This window comes from Chionomys nivalis, chromosome 9 (assembly GCF_950005125.1).
Source record: "Chionomys nivalis chromosome 9, mChiNiv1.1, whole genome shotgun sequence".
In the NCBI taxonomy this organism is placed as follows: Eukaryota; Metazoa; Chordata; class Mammalia; order Rodentia; family Cricetidae; genus Chionomys; species Chionomys nivalis.
Window position 1 is genome coordinate 52,038,420 of NC_080094.1, and position 20,566 is coordinate 52,058,985.

At 45.4% G+C, this 20,566-nt stretch overlaps 2 protein-coding genes across 2 annotated transcripts; both read right to left on the reverse strand.

Annotated features, from left to right (window-relative positions):
• Positions 1-464: 464 nt before the first annotated feature.
• On the reverse strand, positions 465-3,420 carry C9H15orf48 (chromosome 9 C15orf48 homolog). Its single transcript, XM_057781824.1, has 5 exons — positions 3,349-3,420; positions 3,174-3,235; positions 2,929-3,014; positions 1,999-2,059; positions 465-811 (listed from the first exon to the last, which is right to left on the reverse strand). Exons 2-5 carry the CDS (start codon positions 3,207-3,209, stop codon positions 743-745), a joined length of 252 nt encoding a protein of 83 aa, XP_057637807.1. The 5' UTR covers positions 3,210-3,235; positions 3,349-3,420; the 3' UTR covers positions 465-742.
• Positions 3,421-6,806: 3,386 nt separating this feature from the next.
• Afg2b (AFG2 AAA ATPase homolog B) lies at positions 6,807-20,246 on the reverse strand. Its single transcript, XM_057781795.1, has 8 exons — positions 19,108-20,246; positions 17,886-18,071; positions 14,068-14,226; positions 11,387-11,596; positions 10,505-10,697; positions 8,974-9,104; positions 7,979-8,104; positions 6,807-7,112 (listed from the first exon to the last, which is right to left on the reverse strand). The coding sequence occupies exons 1-8, from the start codon at positions 20,179-20,181 to the stop codon at positions 6,948-6,950; spliced, it is 2,244 nt and encodes a 747-aa protein (XP_057637778.1). The 5' UTR covers positions 20,182-20,246; the 3' UTR covers positions 6,807-6,947.
• Between the last annotated feature and the right edge of the window lie 320 nt (positions 20,247-20,566).

The window sequence follows — 20,566 nt, forward strand, 5'->3', positions numbered from 1 at the left end:
TCATCTCTCTCAAGTCTCTGGCCAGACTCTACAGAAAGCCCCCTCCTAATCTCCCTACCCCACACCCCATCCTACCCGCTCCATCCTCTGTCCTCCTGGGAGCAGCAGGGTTCCCACTGGCACCTGCAGAGCTCTCTTGGGCCTCTGGTTCCTGTTCACCAGCTCTTCATACAGCCCTCTTGCCTGTCTCCACTTCCCTTTCCTCCTGAACCTACCGCATTCACCTTCTCCCAAGTTTTGCACTTGTTCTTTGCTTTACTGCAGACAACACCTGCTCCAAAGGTTTCTGGGGTGAAGGGGAAAGGGCTCGGGGTAAAGCTTAGAAATCTGTACTTGCTGATATTTGAAAGATGGAGTTTTATGCTTCAAAAATGTATGTTTTTCCATAAAAAGATGGTATCCCACTTTTAAAGCTAAATAATTTTTGAGATCTCTTGCATAAATAACATTTTATTATAGGTAGTGATCTAATTTGTATATGTTCATACATTTCAAGGACTACACCCAAGCATCAGGAACATAAAATTTCAAATGCAAAATTGAAATTTACACCAACAAACATAGAAAACTATTTTCAGACTATGTGCTACCTTCAATTGCTTACACAGGATCCAAAGAATGCAGGCAAACCCTAAAATCGTAGCAGAAGCATTTCCGCACACTGGTATCAAAATCTAGTTTGTGCTGAAGTGTTTCCGCTAGATTCATAGAGTATTCTTCAGAAGGAAGGAGCGAAGAGATATCATCTGGTTGCCCTCCGGACTTTCTGAAGCTCTTCCACGGGCTTCCATTGCTGGTTGATGGTTATAAGCTTGAAAAAACAGAAAGCAAACCGCTTTGTCAAGGATCTGCTCTCGGTCCTCACATTCCCTTAGGGGACCTGTCGTTCTCCCTGATGGAAGAATATCACTATAGAATCACCTCTCCTCTCCTCGACTCTGAATCAAGCACAGAAGAGCAGACTGGCCAGTTTCTTACCTCCGGGTCTCAGGTGTCACAGGACCAGGGAGAGCAGCCACACATCTGTCCTACTTACATTCGTAGTGTCGACATTTTTAATTTGCTAAGATAGCATTTAAATTCAAGGGGTGCATCAGTTCCTTGTGAAAGGATGGACGATGTTCAAGGCACAGGGCAAGACACACAACAGGATCTTAAAATCCCCTCCTTGCAGTTGCTTCACGAGCCAATCAGCTCTCATTTAGACACCCCCATTTGTCCCCAGCAGCGCTTTCTCGTCCCAGGCCCTGAGACACAAAGATTCTGAATGCCTCTCCTTGACTTAAATGTTTTCAGACCTTTGCCTTTTGTGAAGTCTTTTCTAACAGCCCTAAATGGTGTTCATTCTGGCCCCATGCTTGTAGCCTTCACAATATTTAAATTATAAAAACTAGAACCTAGAGCGGTGAGCTGGCAAGATGGCTGAGTGGGTAAAAGTGCTTGCACCCAAGGCCTACACCTGAGTTTGGTTTCTGAGACCTACGCGGTGGGAGAAGAACGCTAATGGCGTCAGTCACCCTCTGACCTCCACACGCGAGCCACAGCACAGGCATGACTCCCTGCCCCCAACAAATAATTATCACAAATTAAAACCTTTCGAGTAGTCTTTTGGAAATGAATGAATGACAGCTAATTCTACTGAAAAAAAATCCACTCCATTTTCAGGAATTCCTATTGCTTATCCCACCTTATATTAATTTTAGGTAAGTAATAGGGAAACAAGGTAATGTATTTATATTTGAGTGACTAAATATGGGCTGGGCACTATGCTAAAAGGCTCTGTATTTAGATTCTTTAAGCTCTGAGGGCAAGTTTTATCATCACGATCATTTCACAGATTCAGAGAAGCCAAACTGTCCGCCATGTCTGTACAGAATAGAACAACGACCTGAGCTAGGTCTCTAGACCACTGTTTCCAAAATGACATCAGATGGCCACTGTTGGTGCACTGGACATTCCTAGCTGGATGTCAGTCACACCTTGTAACTTCAGCAATACCTTTTGGGGTTGAGTAGGATCCACCATTTCCCAAGGTTCTGGGTTTCTTTTCCGATCAATACTAAAAATAAAAGAAGATTCATTAAGTGAAGGTAAATGTATTTATACAAACCCAAGAGAGATTGAGTGTATAAAACATCCAGGGACTGATTCGGTCTCCACACTGGAACTGTTAACTTTGGTCACCGGCTGTAACCGCTGAAGTGAAAGACGTGTCCACTGAAAACTCAGGGTTTGCTTCCAGCTTTAAGGATCCCTTCCTCTGTAGTGCAGGTAAGAGGTCTATTTGCTTTATTGGGCGGGATTGGAGGCTGCGCCCACAAACAGGTAGTCATGGAGGTGAAAGGACAAGCAAGGGCCGAGTTGCTAGCAGGGATGGGGGCTACGCTGAACTGTGCAGGCGCTGGCTCTGGGCACCACCCTCTCCGCCTGTTGTTAGAGCGCCTGTCCTCTCTGAACCTTGGACCAGCTGTAGTCAGTCTCAGAAATATCTCTTCCTTACATCCCAGGAGACAGAACCTAGCTAGTACTTTCCTTTACCCAAAACTGAGAATAGAGTTCATTGCAGATAGCTGAACGTTTCAATTCTAACACAGTAGGAGAGAACTTTCTCATTAAGTTGACATTTTGAAACTTAAAGCAATTATGTTTGATGATATGTACCCCCTAAATGTTTTTTTTAAGAATTTCAATTTCAACGCTTAAACTTAAAAAGAAATCAAATTTTACTTCGCTACAGGAGAGTCAAGGGTTCAGATGTAAGAAACAAATGTCACCGTCTGTCAGCCTCTCTGACACCAGAATTCTTTTTCAGCCCACACTTTGGTGTTCTGATTCATAGGAAAAAACCCAGACACTGACGGCATGTGTTTCAGAATCTGCAGGTGGGAGAAAAGCAGACATCCCTACACGGGAGACATTAGTACTTACACCACGTCGGTTTTTTTCAAAGCATACATAGCGAAAGATGAAGCTCCAATGGCCGCCGTGGATATGATAAACGCCAAAGGAATGAGCTAAGACAGAACAGGTGGGGGATAGATTCAGTATGAAACCTCTGAAATATAACAAAATAATATAAAAATTCAAAATCTTCACCATCTTTTATTTCTTCTCTAGAGAAAGAAAAAAAAACACTCAGAAGTCAAGATTTACAGGTTGCTTTAAAAACTTACTTCCTTATTTTTCGACAATCTCTGGAAGATGCCCATGATGACTTTAATGTAGAATTCCAAATCTAGAAGAAGGAAAAATCCGAGATACTGGTCAAAAACATCCTCCCCTGGGGCCCGGGGAACCAAGCCATCCAACAGACGCAGAAGGCCCGGAACTTTCCAGAAGGAGACGCACCTGGGCTGCTGTGGCCGGGAGATGTTAACGCCCAGCAGCGAGCCGGCCTTATATGCAGCCAACCGCTCGGGAAGGGCCGCGTTCTGGTCACGCGCGGACCGGTCCGACGGACGAGCACTGAGGCAGCTCACGCGCGCCCTCTGCAGGACGGTCGCGCAGCGCGGCTGCTGACCGCGGTCCTTACCCGCGGTCCCCTTCTATGGTCCCCATTGCTTTCTGTCGGTCCTGCACCTCCGAAAGTCTGGGAGTTTCCCGTGTGATGGCCAAAGCCTGGGTGAAAGACACCCAGCTCTTCTAAAAAGGAGGGACTGAGGGAGAGGTAAGGGAGGACAGGGGCTCCAGAGTTGACTGCAACCTTCTCCCGGAGTACCAGGAAAGGATGCCAGGTTCAGGGTGGGGTAAATTGGATCAAATTCAACCACATAAAAGTTCTAAAACGTGACATGTCACACACGGAGATTACTAAAAAGTAAATTGTAAAGTTCATATAAACTCCAACGGAGTCCTGATGCCTGCCCCCTCCCCCCAAAAAAGTCAGGGTTAAGGGAAAAGAAACAAAATTCAACTGCAGAAGATTCCAGGTGTCCTTTTCTGCTGTGGACTCGAACTGTTGGCTTCATCTTTGGGTTCCCCCAAGCTCAGAAATTTGGGCTGGCAGTTTGTTTTGTAAATAATTTCTCTAGGCCAGCGACTGTGCGCCACTGAGCCAGATTCCTGGACCGGGGCAGAGAGGGGCGGGGTGGGGGGCCTATTAGACACAGAGATGGTCAACGCATGCAGCTAGTGAGTGGTAGGGATGGAATCGGAATGGAAGTCCGTCTCCCAACACCAGCACTATTAGTGCACCCTAAATCAAAACAAGCTTGGTACTTTAAAGTTGTTTTAAATCACACTGACCGTGAAGTTGTGTTGGTGGGAACCCCTAGCTTAGGATGTACTGGAGTGTCCAGACTGTAGCCCCCGAGTTGCAGGATAACCCAATACATTTACAGATGATGACATTATGCCACAATATCAAAAAGTTGGATAATCCTGTGGCTTGGGTTAAATTTCCAGTACAAAATCCTTCCGCAGTAAAGAAACTTTTGGCAGGGGCGTGGTGGGCAGGGGTTGGGAACAGCTGTCTTACTACAACCTAGCCCAGGTGGGTCTCAAACTTAAGATCCTCCCAGTCAGGTGAGTGCTGGAATCATAGATGTGTGCAACTGAGCAAAAAGAGAACAGCTTTTGAATTTGTATTTTGAGAATTTCACTCAAGGTATTTTGAGCATATTCACCTCCACTCCCCTTCCAGTTCCTCTTGGATCCATCCCTACCTCCCTACCCTCCCAACTTCGTGGGGTCTTGTGCTTGTTTGTTTGAAATAACTGAGTCCAGTTTGTGCTTCCCATATACTCTGGAGTATGCGGTCATCCCCTGCTGGGGGCCGCATCCTTAAGGAAAATTGATTCTCCTGGAAAAACCATTGACTGTCTATAGCTCGTCAGTTAAGGGGGGACTGTGTCATGAAGTCCCCACCCCCGTACTAAACTGCTGATTAATTTGATCTTCCTCGGGGCCTGCGGAGGCACCCAGCCATCATGAGCTCAGGAGTGTGATGGTCCTGTCATGTCCAGAAGACACTGTTTAGTTCCAGTCCCCCACACCCCTTACACACACACACCCCTCCCCCATGATGATCACTGAACCTTGAGCGAGTGTGACAGAGATGTCCCATTTGGTACTCAACTGACGACTTGGCCTCTGCATTTTAATCAGTTCCGGGTTCCTGCCCTTATAGTGTCCACTGCACAATAAAAACTCTCCTGTGTCTGAGAGCTGCACCCATTTACCAGGAGAGAGACGGATTTAAGGGCACTGATGCTATGTCTACTAATCATAGAAATCATAGCAGGCTCATCCCTAGGGCCTCTGGACTTCCCAATTACAGGCTCTCAGGCAAATTTAGAGTAACAGACATGGGTTTCCTTCTGTGGAGTGGATCTAACCAGAATTTCTTCAATCCAAACTTTTTAATGGTTGGTTAACCCCGTAGGATCTATGCCACTACTGCACCCATGGGCTACAGCATAGCCCAGGCTGGTCTCACACATTGGCCACTACTGTAATTTTCAGCTGGGCAAGGCCATTGATGACTCCCCCACTCCCCTGCCCACCCCAGCAGCCTACACAGCACTTTCCAGTACACTTCCGGGCATCTTTCCAAGAGTGTATTTCCTACCACAGAGACACGTGCCCATCCAAGTTCATAACTGCTCTGGTCACAATAGCTAGCAAATTCAACATAGTACTGATCATTCAGTGAAGTCGTTACATGGTTCTATTTTTTGTTTCCAAGTTTTTAGAATAAAATGTTAAAGAGACTGGAATATGTATCTACACATAGAATGTGCTCATACAACCTTTAAAATACACTCATGTCTACTTGTAGCAATGACAGATTCAGGAAGCCACACTTTTGATCTTTCGCATGAATGCCCAGGTATGCTGAATTCTGAAAGACGCAGGGGTGGGGTTATTTGCTTTGTTTTTCTCTTGGGTTCAAGGAATTACAGCAATTCAAGGTAGTTTGTATTTAACCCCCAATCTCACTTACTAAGGTAAATGCAGCAATTTAAATATTAAATTACCTGCTCAATAAATATCATTACAAAAATAAGTATATGCTAACAATTCATATCTTTTGGTCTTTTTTTCTGAGTGCTGTGGACAGAACCATCTAGAATTTTTCACCACCCAGTTCTTCAGAATACACTTTCCCTAATAAGATTTCCCACTTCACAAACACTGACCACTGGCACCCAGGTGGGGCACCAGGCCACTGCTGCCTGGGAGACCAGGATGTGAAGCAGGTATGACTACCATCCTTCACATTCCAAACTTGGTCAGGCCCCCGAGTTCCCATCAGGACACTATGTCCTTGCTAATTCTTTGAGGAGGCTTTGTCTCCCCAACTCTCAATGCTAGACACTCTTAGAGCCTTCTCTAGCTAGGACAACCTGACTGACACATCCAGTCATGGTTGTTGGGCTCTCTCCCATGGAATGTAAACTTAAGCAGCAAACCCGCTAGCTTCAAAAAAATTTTTTAAATAATTTGTATTTTATATACATCAATGTTTTGCCTGCATATGTCTGTGTGAGGGTGTCACACCCCTCGACAGGAATAACGGATAGTTGTGAGCTGTCATGTGGGTGCTGATTCTAGGACTTCCAGGTATTCTTCATGCTAGGGTCAACAACTAAGGCTCTAGGGCATGACTGTATTCCAGTCGCCAACTGTTCAGAAAACTGTGTGTGGAGAAAGGACAGAAAACAATGACAAAATGCTAAACGGAACAATCTGGGCTGGAGAACACTGAAGTCCTCCGTTCCAGTCCCGCAACTTTCCTGTAAATGTGACACCATGTCAGAGCCACAAAAAGCGACCAAAAAAATCACACACACACACACTTTTTATTAGTGTTTTAATATACCTTCTAGAAGTAAGATGGTGTTTACCAGAGCAAGTTTCTCAGCCTCTCTCTCTAAGTCTCTCTCTCCTAGGAAAGTGTGAAGTTGCAAACCATAAGAAAGTGAAAAACTGAATAAAATAAAAATTTAATTATCTTCCAAGGCAGAAAGTCCTTTCTTAAATAAGTTTTCATACGCTGTCAAGCTTTCCCGACTCAAGGACGGCTTCACAGTCCTAAGTGATTCCCTGAAGTGCTCTTGTTTCACTGAGGTTGCTTCCAGTCCGTTCTCTTGCAGAGCAAACAAGGCAGCCTGATGACAGAGACAAGCAAGAGAGAAGAGTTAATTTGCTTCATTTAGAAACTAACACTAACATCAACACTGCAGTCTGGCTATAAACCTTTGGCCTTACATCAGAGGAGTTCAATGTCATCACAAACATTAAGCTAGAAGTTAAGGTGCCTAAAAATCCACCTTAGATCACAGTTTTGTTTTGGTTTCGGTTTTTCGAGACAGGGTTTCTCTGTAGCTTTGGAGCCTGTCCTGGAACTAGCTCTTGTAGATCACAGTGACCTCAAACTCAAGAGAGAATCGCCTGCCTCTGCCTCCCGAGTGCTGGGATTAAAGACGTGCACCACCAAAGCCCTGCTGACCAATTTTTTGTACGTTAAAAATCTAGCCATAAATGGGCAAACTGCAGAATAACATACACTCCGAGTCCACATATAGTTTAAGATGAGAGGAAAGTTAACCTGAACGTAGGAAAGTTTACACAGCACTGCTCATAAAAGAAAAGATGACATGTTTTATGGCCCAGCAAGTCTCCTTGTAGCCATGTACATGTATGAAAGATGTAATTCCAAACTCTTACCACAGACAGACTTCATGGCAGAGTGTAGAAACTCAAAGTTCAAAAGCTATGAGGTGACTTAGGGCAGGAGGGGGCAGTGTTGGGTCTCCAGTGTAGAAGTGGGCAGTGAGGTGATCTTTGTGGAGCAATGGGGGACAGAGGTAGGAAGGGGCCAAGGAAGATTCTAAAAATATGGTCACTTCACAATCACTCACTACTATATACTTAAGATATATGTGTTCTTCTGAATTTTATATTTAGTAAAGTTTACAGAGAAAGGAAAACCTACAGTGACCCTCTGCCTCAAAACAAAACAGCACAAACTTACCTCTTTGCATAGGTTTCTAAGATCAGCTCCAGAGAAAAAACCCGTTTCTGCCGCTAGCTTTTCTAAAGAAACATCAGGTCCTATTGGCATGCTGTTTGTACAGACTTTTAAAATAGAAAGCCTGCCCTGGAACAAAACCAAAGACAAAATGTTTACAATCCTTAACATTCATGTTCAACACGGATACATTAAACATTTTAAGTTCAAATTTTTTATCATATTACAAAGTGTGTGTGTGTGGTGTATATGTGCAGTGTGTGTATTTGTGTGTGGTGTGGTGTGTGCAGTGTATATATTTGTGTATAGTGTGTATTTGTGTATGTGTGGTGTATGTGGATAATGTATATATTTGTGTGTATGGTGTCTATGTGTAGTATATTTGTGTGTGTGTGGTGTGTGTAATGTGGGGGGGTTCATAATTAAAATCATTCTTGCTTTTGAAAGAGAGAGATTGCGTCATCAATGGTCCACACAGTAATGGTGAAAAGTAGTTTCTTAATTATGCTTGAAGTAGCCAATCATAACCATTTCTTCTTATGAGACAAGATGACTGTCTTTTGGGAACAAATACCACTATCAGAACAGTCTTAGAAACAAACACATGAATTATCAGATACATTTAGAAGCATCAGACATTACTTTAAAAAAAAATCTCTTTAAGACTTGATAAAAGCCCAAGGAAGGAAAAATTAATTCTTGGAGCCCTTCACCATCTGCCGTAGCTCTGTGCATCTGAGAGTGAAGGATTTCCTGACTGAACACACTGCAGTCCCTGCAGCCCCAAACACTGCCAGAGCCTTCAGCGCCTCCTCCATCCCACTGCACGACAGCATCCAGTGCCTTCCGCACTGCTGAGACAACAGTCACTTCCAGGCATGCTTCCCTGAAGGCACGGACAGACACCAATCGAGAGAGCACGAGGCTGGCCTGTGCCCATCTGGAACTCAGGCAGACATGGGTGCGCTGCTGAGTGCAGAGGAAACATCAGCCATTACCTCCTGATCAGGAGGGGGTACATAGATCATCTTATCCAGTCTTCCAGGCCGCAGCAAGGCCTCATCTAAGACGTCAGGCCTATTGGTTGCCACAACGATCATGACATTCCGATGAAGAATCTCTTGGTATTCTGAGGGAAAGCATATAACACAGAATCATGTCAACAAACTGCTACTCATTAAAACCCTTTCAAGTAAGTCACACATGACAAAGTGCTGTTTCAACAGGGACAACCTCTCCTCAGAGCCAGGATGCTTACTCGCCATCCCAGTCACCTTCTTGGTACCACAAACAACTCCTTAATCAAAGAGCTACCTGTGTGTCTGAATGGACAGTAGTCCCGACAGGTGTTTCTCTGAGCGAGAACTGACAAAGGGCCAGATGGAAGGACACCTGCCTGGTGCCCAAATCCACTCAGGCCCCCAATGGACGACAACTATAAACAGACCGCTTACAAAGGCAGACTGCATGGCTAACGGGGGCCATGACAGTTCTGGAAGGTCTAGCTTTCTGTATCCCCAAAGATGGAAATTTCATCTTTTTTTTTTCCCAGAGGCAGAAATGATCAACCTGAGCTGCAGTTATGCAGACCTTGGATGAGAAGCAACATGTGTTTCCGTTTGAAGTGGGATCTCATAGACCCCTGGCTACCCCAAAACTCTCTACCCAACAAAGGGACCTTAAACTTCTGCTCCCCTGCTCACACCTCCCAAGTGCTGGGTTTCCCAGCACGAACCAGCACCCCTGGTTTTGCATAGTGGTGGGATAGCACTCAGGGTTTGGTCAGGCCAGGCAATCATTCTATCACTGACCTACATACAATCCCAAGAAGAAACAGTTAAAAGCAAGACAAGGCAAGGCCTAAAACCAAAACCATTCATTGAGTTGGATAATCCAAGCGGTCCTCCAGTGTTTACCCCTCAAAGCAGCAAGTTTCCCAGCATGCTAATGGGAAGCTGTACAAGGAACCCCTGCATCATGAGATCATGTTATCGTGGGCCCCTTCTAATTACAGTGTGCTTTATTCCTACTGAGTGGTTAAGATGCTCCCTCTGTGGAATAACTTAAAAATGGGAAACAAACAGGAATATGATTATAATAAATCAGATATTACCCACTCAGGACAAGAAACCACTCTGTCTGAAGCAGAGGCTCACAAAGGCAGAGGACTCACTAACTTCACTCGCTTTCAACTACTGAAGTTACTCAAGTACTAGTTTGTTTTGTAATTGAAGAAGTATATTTTCAATTCGCGAGAACAAATTTCCTTCTCCGTTAAGTAAGATATATTTCTCAATCTTTGGAAAATAAAATTCACATCTAAGATAATTATAAGACTTTTTCACTTATTCTACCCAAATCACAATTTTTATCAGTCCTATAAAAGCCCCAAGAAGTCAGTGCCATCATATAACCCTCCAGAAGATGGATCCAGCCTGGGAAATGCAGTCGTGTGGAAATGCTACCTAATTCTGGCCTGGGATTATGGTGCATTCTGGCTAAAGAAGAGCCCCAGCTCCTGGTATTTACCCTGGTGGTCTGATTTACTCCCTCTTCTCTCTACCGTCCTAACTCCCACACCATCGAGTTCATTCAGCAGAACTGAAAGAACTCGCTCCCGAGCATCACATCCCAAGGTGCCGACTGAGCGAGACCCCAAGACTGAGTCAATTTCATCCAAAAACACAAGCGCTGGAGTATTGGCTCTTGCTTGCCGAAATACCTTAGTGAGGGAAAAAAAACATAACGTCACACGCCATCCCGGTGACTCTTTTCACTTTGCTATCTGCAAACATCAAAACAGAAAAATGAAGACTCTATGTACTTAAAGACTGGGAAATTAGTAAATAAAAAAGTCAGTGATAGTCATTAAAAAGTTGTCTTCTTTAAAGATATTTAACACGGAAGTGATAAAGCTCTTTCCTTTTAAAACAGGATTTCATTATGTAGCCCAGGCTGGCCTGGAACTCACAGAAATCTATCCTGAGCACTAGAATTAAAGGCATATGCCACCACACCTACCTGATAACAAATATTTAACTTTAAAAACCAAGAGAAATGGCTCAGGGGCTAGTACGTACCCACACCGGGTGACTCATAATTCCCTGCAACTCCAGTTCCAGGGACTCTAGCATCCTCTCTGGCCTATGTGAGCACCTGCACACAAGTGCACATGCCACACATGGGCACACACATATGCAATGATTTTTAAAAACTAAAAATAAAGTTTAAAAAAGATAAAATTGCAGATTGATAAAAACTCACCTCAACATTATTCAAAACCAGAGAGAAGAAATTCATGAAACAGTAGCAGTAGATGGAAGAACTATGGGGAAGAGGACTCTTATTCTAAACTTAAGCATGTATAACTTTTACAACTGGGGAAAAGACAATACTTAAAAACAAACGAACCTGAGACAAGACTTTCTCCGAATCTCCAACGTAAGGTGAAAAGAGGTCGGCTCCGGTCACTGACACGAAAGAGCAGCGGCAACTTGTGGCCAGGGCCCTCACCAGAGTGGTCTTAGCACATCCAGGGGGGCCATAGAGGAGAAGGCCGGTTGGCTGTTTCAGACCCATCCTAGCAAACTCCTGAGGGAACTTCAGAGGCCACTCAACACACTGTCAACAGGCAGAGAGACGGAGATGTTAGTATACCGGGCACTTCCCAAATCCCTCCCCTCATCGGGCATAGCCTCCTATCCTCAGCAGCCCAAGAACCCAGGTCCCTACTACTTGGTTCTATCTGCACCCAATGGCTTTCACTTGGGGTACCAAGCTACGCCTGAACATTCTCCCAACCGTTCTCTGTGGCTTTTCTCTTTAAACTTTTAATTATCTTTAAATTTGTGTTGTCTGGGTCTGCATATATATGTCTGTGTATCATGTGCATGCCCGGTCCCTGCAGAGGTCAGAAGTCACTGGATCCCCTAGAACTGGAGTTATGATGGTTGTGAGTCACCATACGGGTGCTGGGACCTGAATCTGGTCCTTTGTAAGAGCAACAAGCGCTCTTAACTGCAGAGCATCTCTCCACTCTCATGTGGCCAGTCTCTATCTCTCCAACCTTACCTCAAATTACCTGCTTGGAGAAGTCTTCCCCAAGGACCCGGAGCAGAAAAGCACCCTTTCTCCCAGCCACAGCCTGTACTGCCTTCCACTCTACTTAGAACATTTAGAGTTGATTACTATTCTCCCATGTTGGGTTGGTCACTCTGTTCCCGCTACAGAATCAGCAGAGTTCACGTGTCAATCCTCAAGACCCAGAGTAACACTTGCCTACAGCAGGCACACAGTAAATGTTACTGAACAGTGAAGAGGTCCTATACACTCGAAGGGAAATTGCTTTACGATCATTTTACAGACTCGGAGACTCACGCCTATGAAAGTTAGATGTGAACCTTACTACTGGTGAGTGTCCAACTTAGTGCTGGTGAGGTGGCAGGACCAACAGTGACCTCAAGGAAGAAGGGTGGCAGGTGAGAGCTTTGTTCCAAGGGAGACAGACTTTTAAACTAACTAGGCCAAAACAGGCACCCCAAGGAGAAGGGATACTACAAACAGAAGTGCATGCAGCCATCGAACTGACTGTCCTAGCAGTGAGCAGAAGCAATGGAGGTCAAGTGGGGGTGGACCACAGTGGGCCCTGCAAGCTCCAACTGACAATGCAGAGATATGTGGAGTGTTCTAGAAGGGAAGGACACTGAGACAGGGAGATCAGTCAGGTCAGAAATCTCTTGCAATGATTTAGGCCACAAAAATTCAAAAGGCTGGATGTACCGCAGGCAATAAAGACAGCAAGACAGACTAGTCACTGAAAGATGAGGAACTGCATTTCACAAAGTTCTGCACCGTACATCTGACAGGGAACTGCTTGCTGGCTGACTGCAGCCACTTGGACAGGGAATCTTAGGTGTGGAGGTAGTGTTTTTTCAAGACGGAGTCTCACTATGTAGCACTGGCTGTCTTGAACTCAGAAATTCAACTGCCTCTGTCTCCCGAGTGCTGGGATTAAAGCCATGTGCCCTACACCTGACATTAACTGGACCATGGACATGTCACATTGCATCCCTGTGGTTATCTAGCAGACAGATAGCTAACCAGTCCTGATGACCTTAGGAAAAGTCTATTCAAGACTTTTCAAGTAACAGCAAAAACGGTCTTAGACACCGTGACCATCACCTTGTACTGTAGAAAGGATGTCTAGGGCTAGAGACGGCTCAGTGGTCAAGAGCACATGTTGCTCTTGCAAAGGACCTTCCTAGGTTTGGCTCTCCAAAACCAGGGCATACACCCTGGTCTGTATGTGGTAACCACATACACATGCAGACAAAATACAAATAGGCATAAAATAAAAGTAATTTTAAAAAAAGCTGTCCATGAGTCTCTCAGAGCACCAATATCTCAGGGAAGGGAGAAGAGAGCCCAGAAAGGCAGGAAGTGCCACAGCCAGGCTAACAGAACACAACAAAGGGGCATGGCTGATGTCTTTCAGGCATGAATTTTGGGACTGTGAAATGAGACAAGCCCATGGGAAAGGCTCCCCACAGCTTCAAGGCCCAGCCCCCAGGAGGAATAACACAGTATCTGCACATAACCTGCATCTATTTTCTGTAAATTGTCTCATCACTCATAATAATGTAAATACCATGTACATAGTTGGCATTCTACATTCTTTAGGGAAAAATAACAAGAACAAATGTTGGATCTGGTCAGGGCAGACAGTAGTTTGGACAGCTGGTTGTATCCACAGATGCAGAACAATGGAAACACAGGCCAGACGTTCTCGTTTACGGGCTCGAACTACAGTGGCAAAGGAATGACTGACAGCCTGCATGTCTCAAAAGTTAAAGCATTTACTACCCAGCTTGTCACGAGAGCTCTGCCGACCTGTGTTCTAGATGAGAATGAACTCCTCAAAGCAAAAGTTTTTAGAGAGGGTTAAGATGGGGAAACACAGAAACCAGATTTGATGTCTACATCTGTAGGCAGGAATTCGGGTAAGATGGCAAGTGCATCTGATTGCGTCATTTCCATTAGACACAGAATGCTGCCAGGGGACTCAGCCAGACAGGCTGATTAATAACCGTTACCTGCTTTAACTTCAGCTTCACATCGTCAAGTCCCCCTATCTGTTCCCAGCCAACAGGCTTGATGTCCATCAGCCCAATAGAACTTCGAAATGATGAGGGCTGAATCTTTTTCAAAGCGTCAAGAAAGTCTGTTTCGTCAATCTGAGGACTGTCCTGGTTCTGAAGAAACCCCAAGAGAAAAATCAAGCCAAAAATTAGGCAGGGTTTTGCTATAGCATACACACATAACAACCTAAAGAAAAAAAAATCTCTTTTGAATGTATAAATCTAATTACCAAGCATCTCAGACAATCATCTCCTCAAAGTGGAAGTGCTGAGCTCACAAGGTCCCGGGCCTAAATTCAGACAGCTACAACAGTTAAGGGACTGTCCTCTCAGGAAGCCACAGCCACTCCTGCCCCTCTGACTACAGGAAGCTGTTTTCCCCAGGAGACTAACAAACTTTTAAGTCTGCCAGGATGTGACAGGAAGAAATGATACTCAACATTGTGTTGATTAAATTTCTTCAAATGAGAGTGTAATAGAGGAAATAACAATTAGAAACACACTGGTGTTTGCAACTTTCTATAACGCTGTTCCGAGTAAGAACACTGAGGAGAGGACATCTTCACGCTTCAAAGCATCTCCTCCTACTATAGCTCCACGGAGGAACCAGACACCGCCCCGGCAGCCGTTCACTATTCAGTTCATAACACCAATGAGCAGCAGCTGAGGGGTCTCATGCTCCACATGGTAAAGAGACAATCCTGACTATGTACTGTTCCCATCAGGGATGTATACCTGGAATCTGACCATTCTACAAGATAACCCAAATCACTCATGTCAAAGTCACAAATCTCAGATTTAAAAAAAAAAAAAAAACCAAAAACTTCAAGTGGCCCCTATAAAACAAAAAACATGCTCATACACAAATGTGAGTGCACAGACAGACAGACAGACACACACACACACACACACACGATGGACAAGAGAGTATGATAATACTAACTTAGCAGGGCTGTAGAGGTGGCTCAGTGGTTAAGAGCATTGCCTGCTCTTCCAAAGGTCCTGAGTTAAATTCCCAGCAACCACATGGTGGCTCACAACCATCTGTAATAAGGTCTGGTGCCCTCTTCTGGCCTGCAGGAATACATGCAGACAAAATATTGTATATATAATACATAAATAAATAAATATTTTAAAAAATACTAACTTAGCAATGTGTTAAAAATTATGGATCTGGATAAAGGGCCTGTTTAAAATTCTCTGTAACTGTTTTGGAACTTTCTGGCAAAATTAGAATGATTTCAAAAATAAAAAGTTAAAAAGAAACCTAACAGGAAGCGACTTCTAGAGAAGCTAAGCAGACTGATCATATTTCCTGGTGTTTTACTGTCTGTATCTTTCCTCTCAGGTTGCCGCTCTCAGCTGTCTCTGAACGTTCTCTCCATATGAAAACAATGGGCCCGAAGTCCTTTCCCTAGTTGTGTCTGCAAGTTTACTTATCTGTCCATCTCCAAATGTTCAAATAGCAAGTCACGCCCTTATTGGCTCTTTTCGTTATACTCAAAGGCCATCTTCCCCTAACATTAGGTATTAGTTACGATTTTCTTGATCATCCCAGTGAAGCACAATTTTTGTTTGCTCAAGGCTTATTTGGATGGGGTGGGGGTAAGCAGAGGGGATGGGAGAAGGGTAGGGAGTGGGAACTGGGACTAGTATGTAAAATTAAAAAAAATAAAATAAATTTAAAATAAATTAAATGAAAAAAAGCTTCTTATGTTCATTTCCATTTTACCTATATTGTTGTTAAGTAATTTGCCTTCACATCAAATGTTAGCAGCTTTCATATCTAAGGTGATATTTTGGGCAAAGTTCACTTTCTTTATACTTGGCTCTCCTGTTGAGTTTCGGTCGTGTGTTTGACAGGGACACATTCTGACAAACTTTTGCCAGCTGATTTTGCCATTCATAAGCATTTGTTCTATGGTTGATGAAAAGACTCACGGAACACATAACCATCGTTTTCTCTTTTGTTTCCTCGCTTTACTGGCTTGCGGTCTTAGATCCTGCGCACGGAATACTCATTAATTTTAGATATCACCAACTAGCATTTGAAGATCTCACCTCACCACTGTACACTCTCCACTTCATCTGACTCTGAGTCCTTGCAGGCATACACATCCTTTTGTCTTCTGAATTTATTAAACTGTGTTCCTGATCCCTTAATTGGACTATTTCAGAAAAACTTTAATGGATTCCTTGTCTGCCCTGGTACAGAGCCTCTCACCTGCCTAGTGGGAGAAGAGAGATGAGCCAGATCTTCCCAGACGTCTCTGCCCCTTCTTCCCTCCACTTCCCCCGGGTTGTTTCTGAATTCAGCCATTACCTATGGAGACTAGACCCCTCCTCAACAGCAGAGAGTGGCTGGTCCACCTAAGCCAGAGAAGCCTAAGATGAAGCCTAGAACTTCAAAGCAGAGGAAATCTAAATGCACCTCCCTTCTCCTCTTTGGAACTCTCACCCCTTCCCACAAAGGACATACATTCTCACACCTAAACACAGGATCTCATTAAAACTCTAGGCAGTTTGGTACCAAATCCATTAAGATGGGGACTCAGAAGTGCATCTAACTTCTTCCCACCTTAGAATGAAAATAATGCAAAATTAGGAAAGATATAAATTATTTAGTTGAAAATAATTTAGGGGGGCTGGAGAGATGGCTCAGATTAAGAGCATTGCCTGCTCTTCCAAAGGTCCTGAGTTCAATTCCCAGCAACCACATGGTGGCTCACAACCATCTATAATGGGGTCTGGTGCCCTCTTCTGGCCTGCAGGCATACACACAGACAGAATATTGTATACATAATAAATAAATAAATATTTAAAAAAAAAAAAAAAAGAAAATAATTTAGGATGCTATGAACGACATTGAAATGTCCCAGAATCCTCAGCTGTTGAAATTATTGTTTGCTGAAGAGGTTTAGGGACTCCAGTTATCAGATACTAAATGACTTGGTTTTTAAATTAATAATATTAAAAATATTACATTTAAGATCATTCTAAATATTTTTAAAGTAATTATAAATTCAAAACTGAGAATCAGTGACAATCTTGAATAAAATACAATTCCAAGTATTCAATTTCTCTTGGATTAGAAAACCTCATTTCTCCCATAGACATTTATCAATAACAAAGAAAAAAAAAACAGTCTTCTGGCAATGAAGAAATCTTACAGATACCATCTTATCCTAGAAACCGAATGCTGGAGTTAATCACTGGTGGCTGAAATTCTTGCTGTGGTATCACGGCTGTGGATTATTTCTAAATGTTTTAGAAAGACATACGCACATATAAACTCAAGCACACAAAGAAAGAAATGAGAAGCAGTGCAGCAGATGTCACGACTGGAGCATGGGGGAAAGCTATACAAAAGCTTAGTCCTACTTCTGCACCTTTCTAAGTCTCAGGTGGCTGCTTAAAAAATTTCAATTAAAATCTGTCAGATTCTCCTGAGGGGCATTATCGTTCCTGGCTGGTCTGGCTCTAGCACTAGGGAGTTCCTGTAGCAGTGACGAAAATTCACCGAAGAAACTGCCTGGAAGACTCGGCCATTTCTTCATCTTCGATCATATGTTTATACAGCACTGAGATGCAAATCTGTGAGATAAATTCATATACATACGTTCACATACAACACACACACACACAGAAGCAGCCGTGGAAACTGCCAACCATGCCAAGGAGCGTACTGTACTTACCACTTCTTAAACCCCAAATTAATCTGTCGTATTAACAGGAAAGATGAACACAGCTGGTCATACGTCAACACGTCTTACCTTCTCATTCTTAAGAAGGGCACACATGGCAGCCTCCCTACAGAGCGCGGTCAGGTCAGCGCCAACGTAGCCAACTGTCATTTCTGCCAGGAGACCTAAGTCAATGTGACTGGAGACAGGCATCTTGGAAGTAATCACTTGCAGAATTGTCTCTCTTTGTTTAAGTGTGGGAGCCCCAATGACAACCTACAGGTAAAGCAAAAGATAGAAAAATTAAAACTATACAACTTAGATCCTTTCTTTAAAAGCATCCTCACAAATCTGCCCGCCTCCATCTGCCTCCCGAGTGCCAGGATTAAAGGCATGTGCCACCACCGCCCGGCAAGGGTCTCTTCTGTAATGATACTCTCATAACTATTCTTTGTCGTCATATCTGGTAAGAGTAAAATTCAACTGAGGAATTTTTTCAATCAGACTGGCCTATGGGTATGTCTGCAGTGTTTTCTTAATTGCTAATACATAATTCTGGAACTTGTATCATGACTTTTTTTAGCACTCCTTAGACTCTGAATATAAGAAAACACTAATTGTCTAATGGACCAACAGAGGCTGGGAATTTGATCAATGAAAATTATATATTTCACTGATGAAGTTCTGGCTGACAAGGATCAAACAATAGGCCAGATCATCCTGGTCCTTGCTCTTTGGGAGAAGGGCCTTTAAAAAGATGGTGCAAGGAAGAAACCCACTAACGGCCTCAAAAGAGTTAAGCAAAAGAATGCAATTGCTACCTCTCTGCAGAGTTCTACCACAACATTCACGTATTGCTTAATTACTAGTTATTCTAACTATTCCTTAGCAATAAAAAAAAAAAAAAAAACACTTGAAGACCAAAACTCGTAAAACAAGGCAGCTGTGAATATTCAACTTTCTTGACAACCCAGGAAGTCAGTTGTAGAACAGGAAGCTGGTACCTTGACACGGAATGAATATATTAAGGGGCTGATGTCTGTTTTTGTTTGCCTTTCCTGCCTTCTCTTACTGTGACTAGGTTTTCATTCCAAAGCTGTTTCAGTTGAATATGCTTGCAACAAGCTGAGCTACCTTAAGACTTAACATAAACATTAGCAAAACAAAGCTAATGACCACCCCGCTGCCCAGAATGATCTGATTCTAGAATACGCGGGCTCTGGCTCACAAGTCACAAACCCTGCCTGACCCAGCTGTCCAAAAAGGTGAGCTTCGAGGGACAAGGGGCTCTTAACCAAAGCGGGCTATTTACCTCTCTGTCAAACCGCCCGGGCCTGCGCAGCGCTGGGTCTAACTCATCTGGCCGGTTGGTGGCTCCCACAACCACAACCTCCCGGTCCCCGTGGATGCCGTCCAGCAGCGTCAGCACCTGGGCCACTACCCGGCTCTCCGGGGCTCGCCGCGAGCCGCCTCTCCGGGGACACAGGGCATCCACCTCGTCCAGGAAGAGGAGGCTGGGCCCGCGGCTGGCCAGTTCCCGAGCGCGCTGGAAGACGCACCGCACGTTCTCCTCGGTCTCCCCGGGCCGGGCGCCCTGCAGCGCCGGGGCGCACACCGCCAGCAGCTCGGCGCCCGCTTCGCGGGCCACCGCCCGCACCAGCTGGGTCTTGCCCACTCCCGGGGGTCCAGCCAGGAGCACCCCGCGGGGCACCGCCAGCCCAAGCGCGCCCAGGGCGAGCGGGTAGCGCAGCGGCAGGCGGAGCAGCTCCCGCAGGGAGGCGGCCGTCTCCGACAGGCCCCCAAGGGCCACCTCCTCCGGTGGCTCGACCTGGGGCGGCGGCTGGTCGCTGAGCGTGATGCGGGTGTGCGGAGTGACCAAGCCGGCGGGCTCAGGGTCCGGCGTCCCGCCCAGCACGTGCAGCGCGGCGACGGGGCCGGGGATGCCCGGCGGGGTGGCCACCACGTGTCCCCGCGACACCGGCCGGTGGCGCAGCAGCTCGAGCGCTACCTCCAGCACCGCATCAGGGCTCGGGGTTCCCGCCTGCGGTCGCAGCACCGGCCACACCGCGACCCGCCGCAGGGGCGGACAGGGCACCGGCTGCAAGCTGTCCAGACTGATCTTCCCCGCTGCCGCCTCGGTCCCGGGGCTCGCGCACTGCGGGTCCAGCTGCACAAAGCCGTCCGCCCCATCGCGCCGGGGCCAGGCCGTGCAGAGGCAGCAGCCGCCGGCGGGCAACGTAATCCTCAACGGCGAGCCCAAGCGTGCGCCCAGGCTGCGGAAGGCGGCCGGCCCCAGGCGGCAGCGCTGGGTGCCCCGGTCCCGGGGATCCACCGGCAGCAGCTTCAAAAACTGCCCGTCGGGAAAGGGCCCCGAGTCCGGAGCCATGATTAGGAGAAGCACGCCGGGGAAAGCCCGGCAGCAATTCCACCCGGCTGCCGGATGCAGGCGGCGCGCATGCGCCATGAAAGGACAAGCGTCTGATTGACGGTCGAAAGGGCTTATGGGAAAGTGAAAAGGCTGGGTCTCCGTAAAGTTTCCAGAACCCGCGCTGTCCCTCCCGCAGAAACAGTTCAGAATCGGTGTGAACTGACATCTGACAGACGCAAAGCCACACTAGGGCATAAACACGTACCTTGGCTGCCTATCAGTGTCAGGTCTCTGTCTTATGAATTTCCAATAAGAGTTTGCATTTTTTAAAATAAAACTGTGGGGGGAGGGGACAGGCTGCTGAGGTGTAAATAAATTATCTGTCAAGTTAATCGTGATGCCC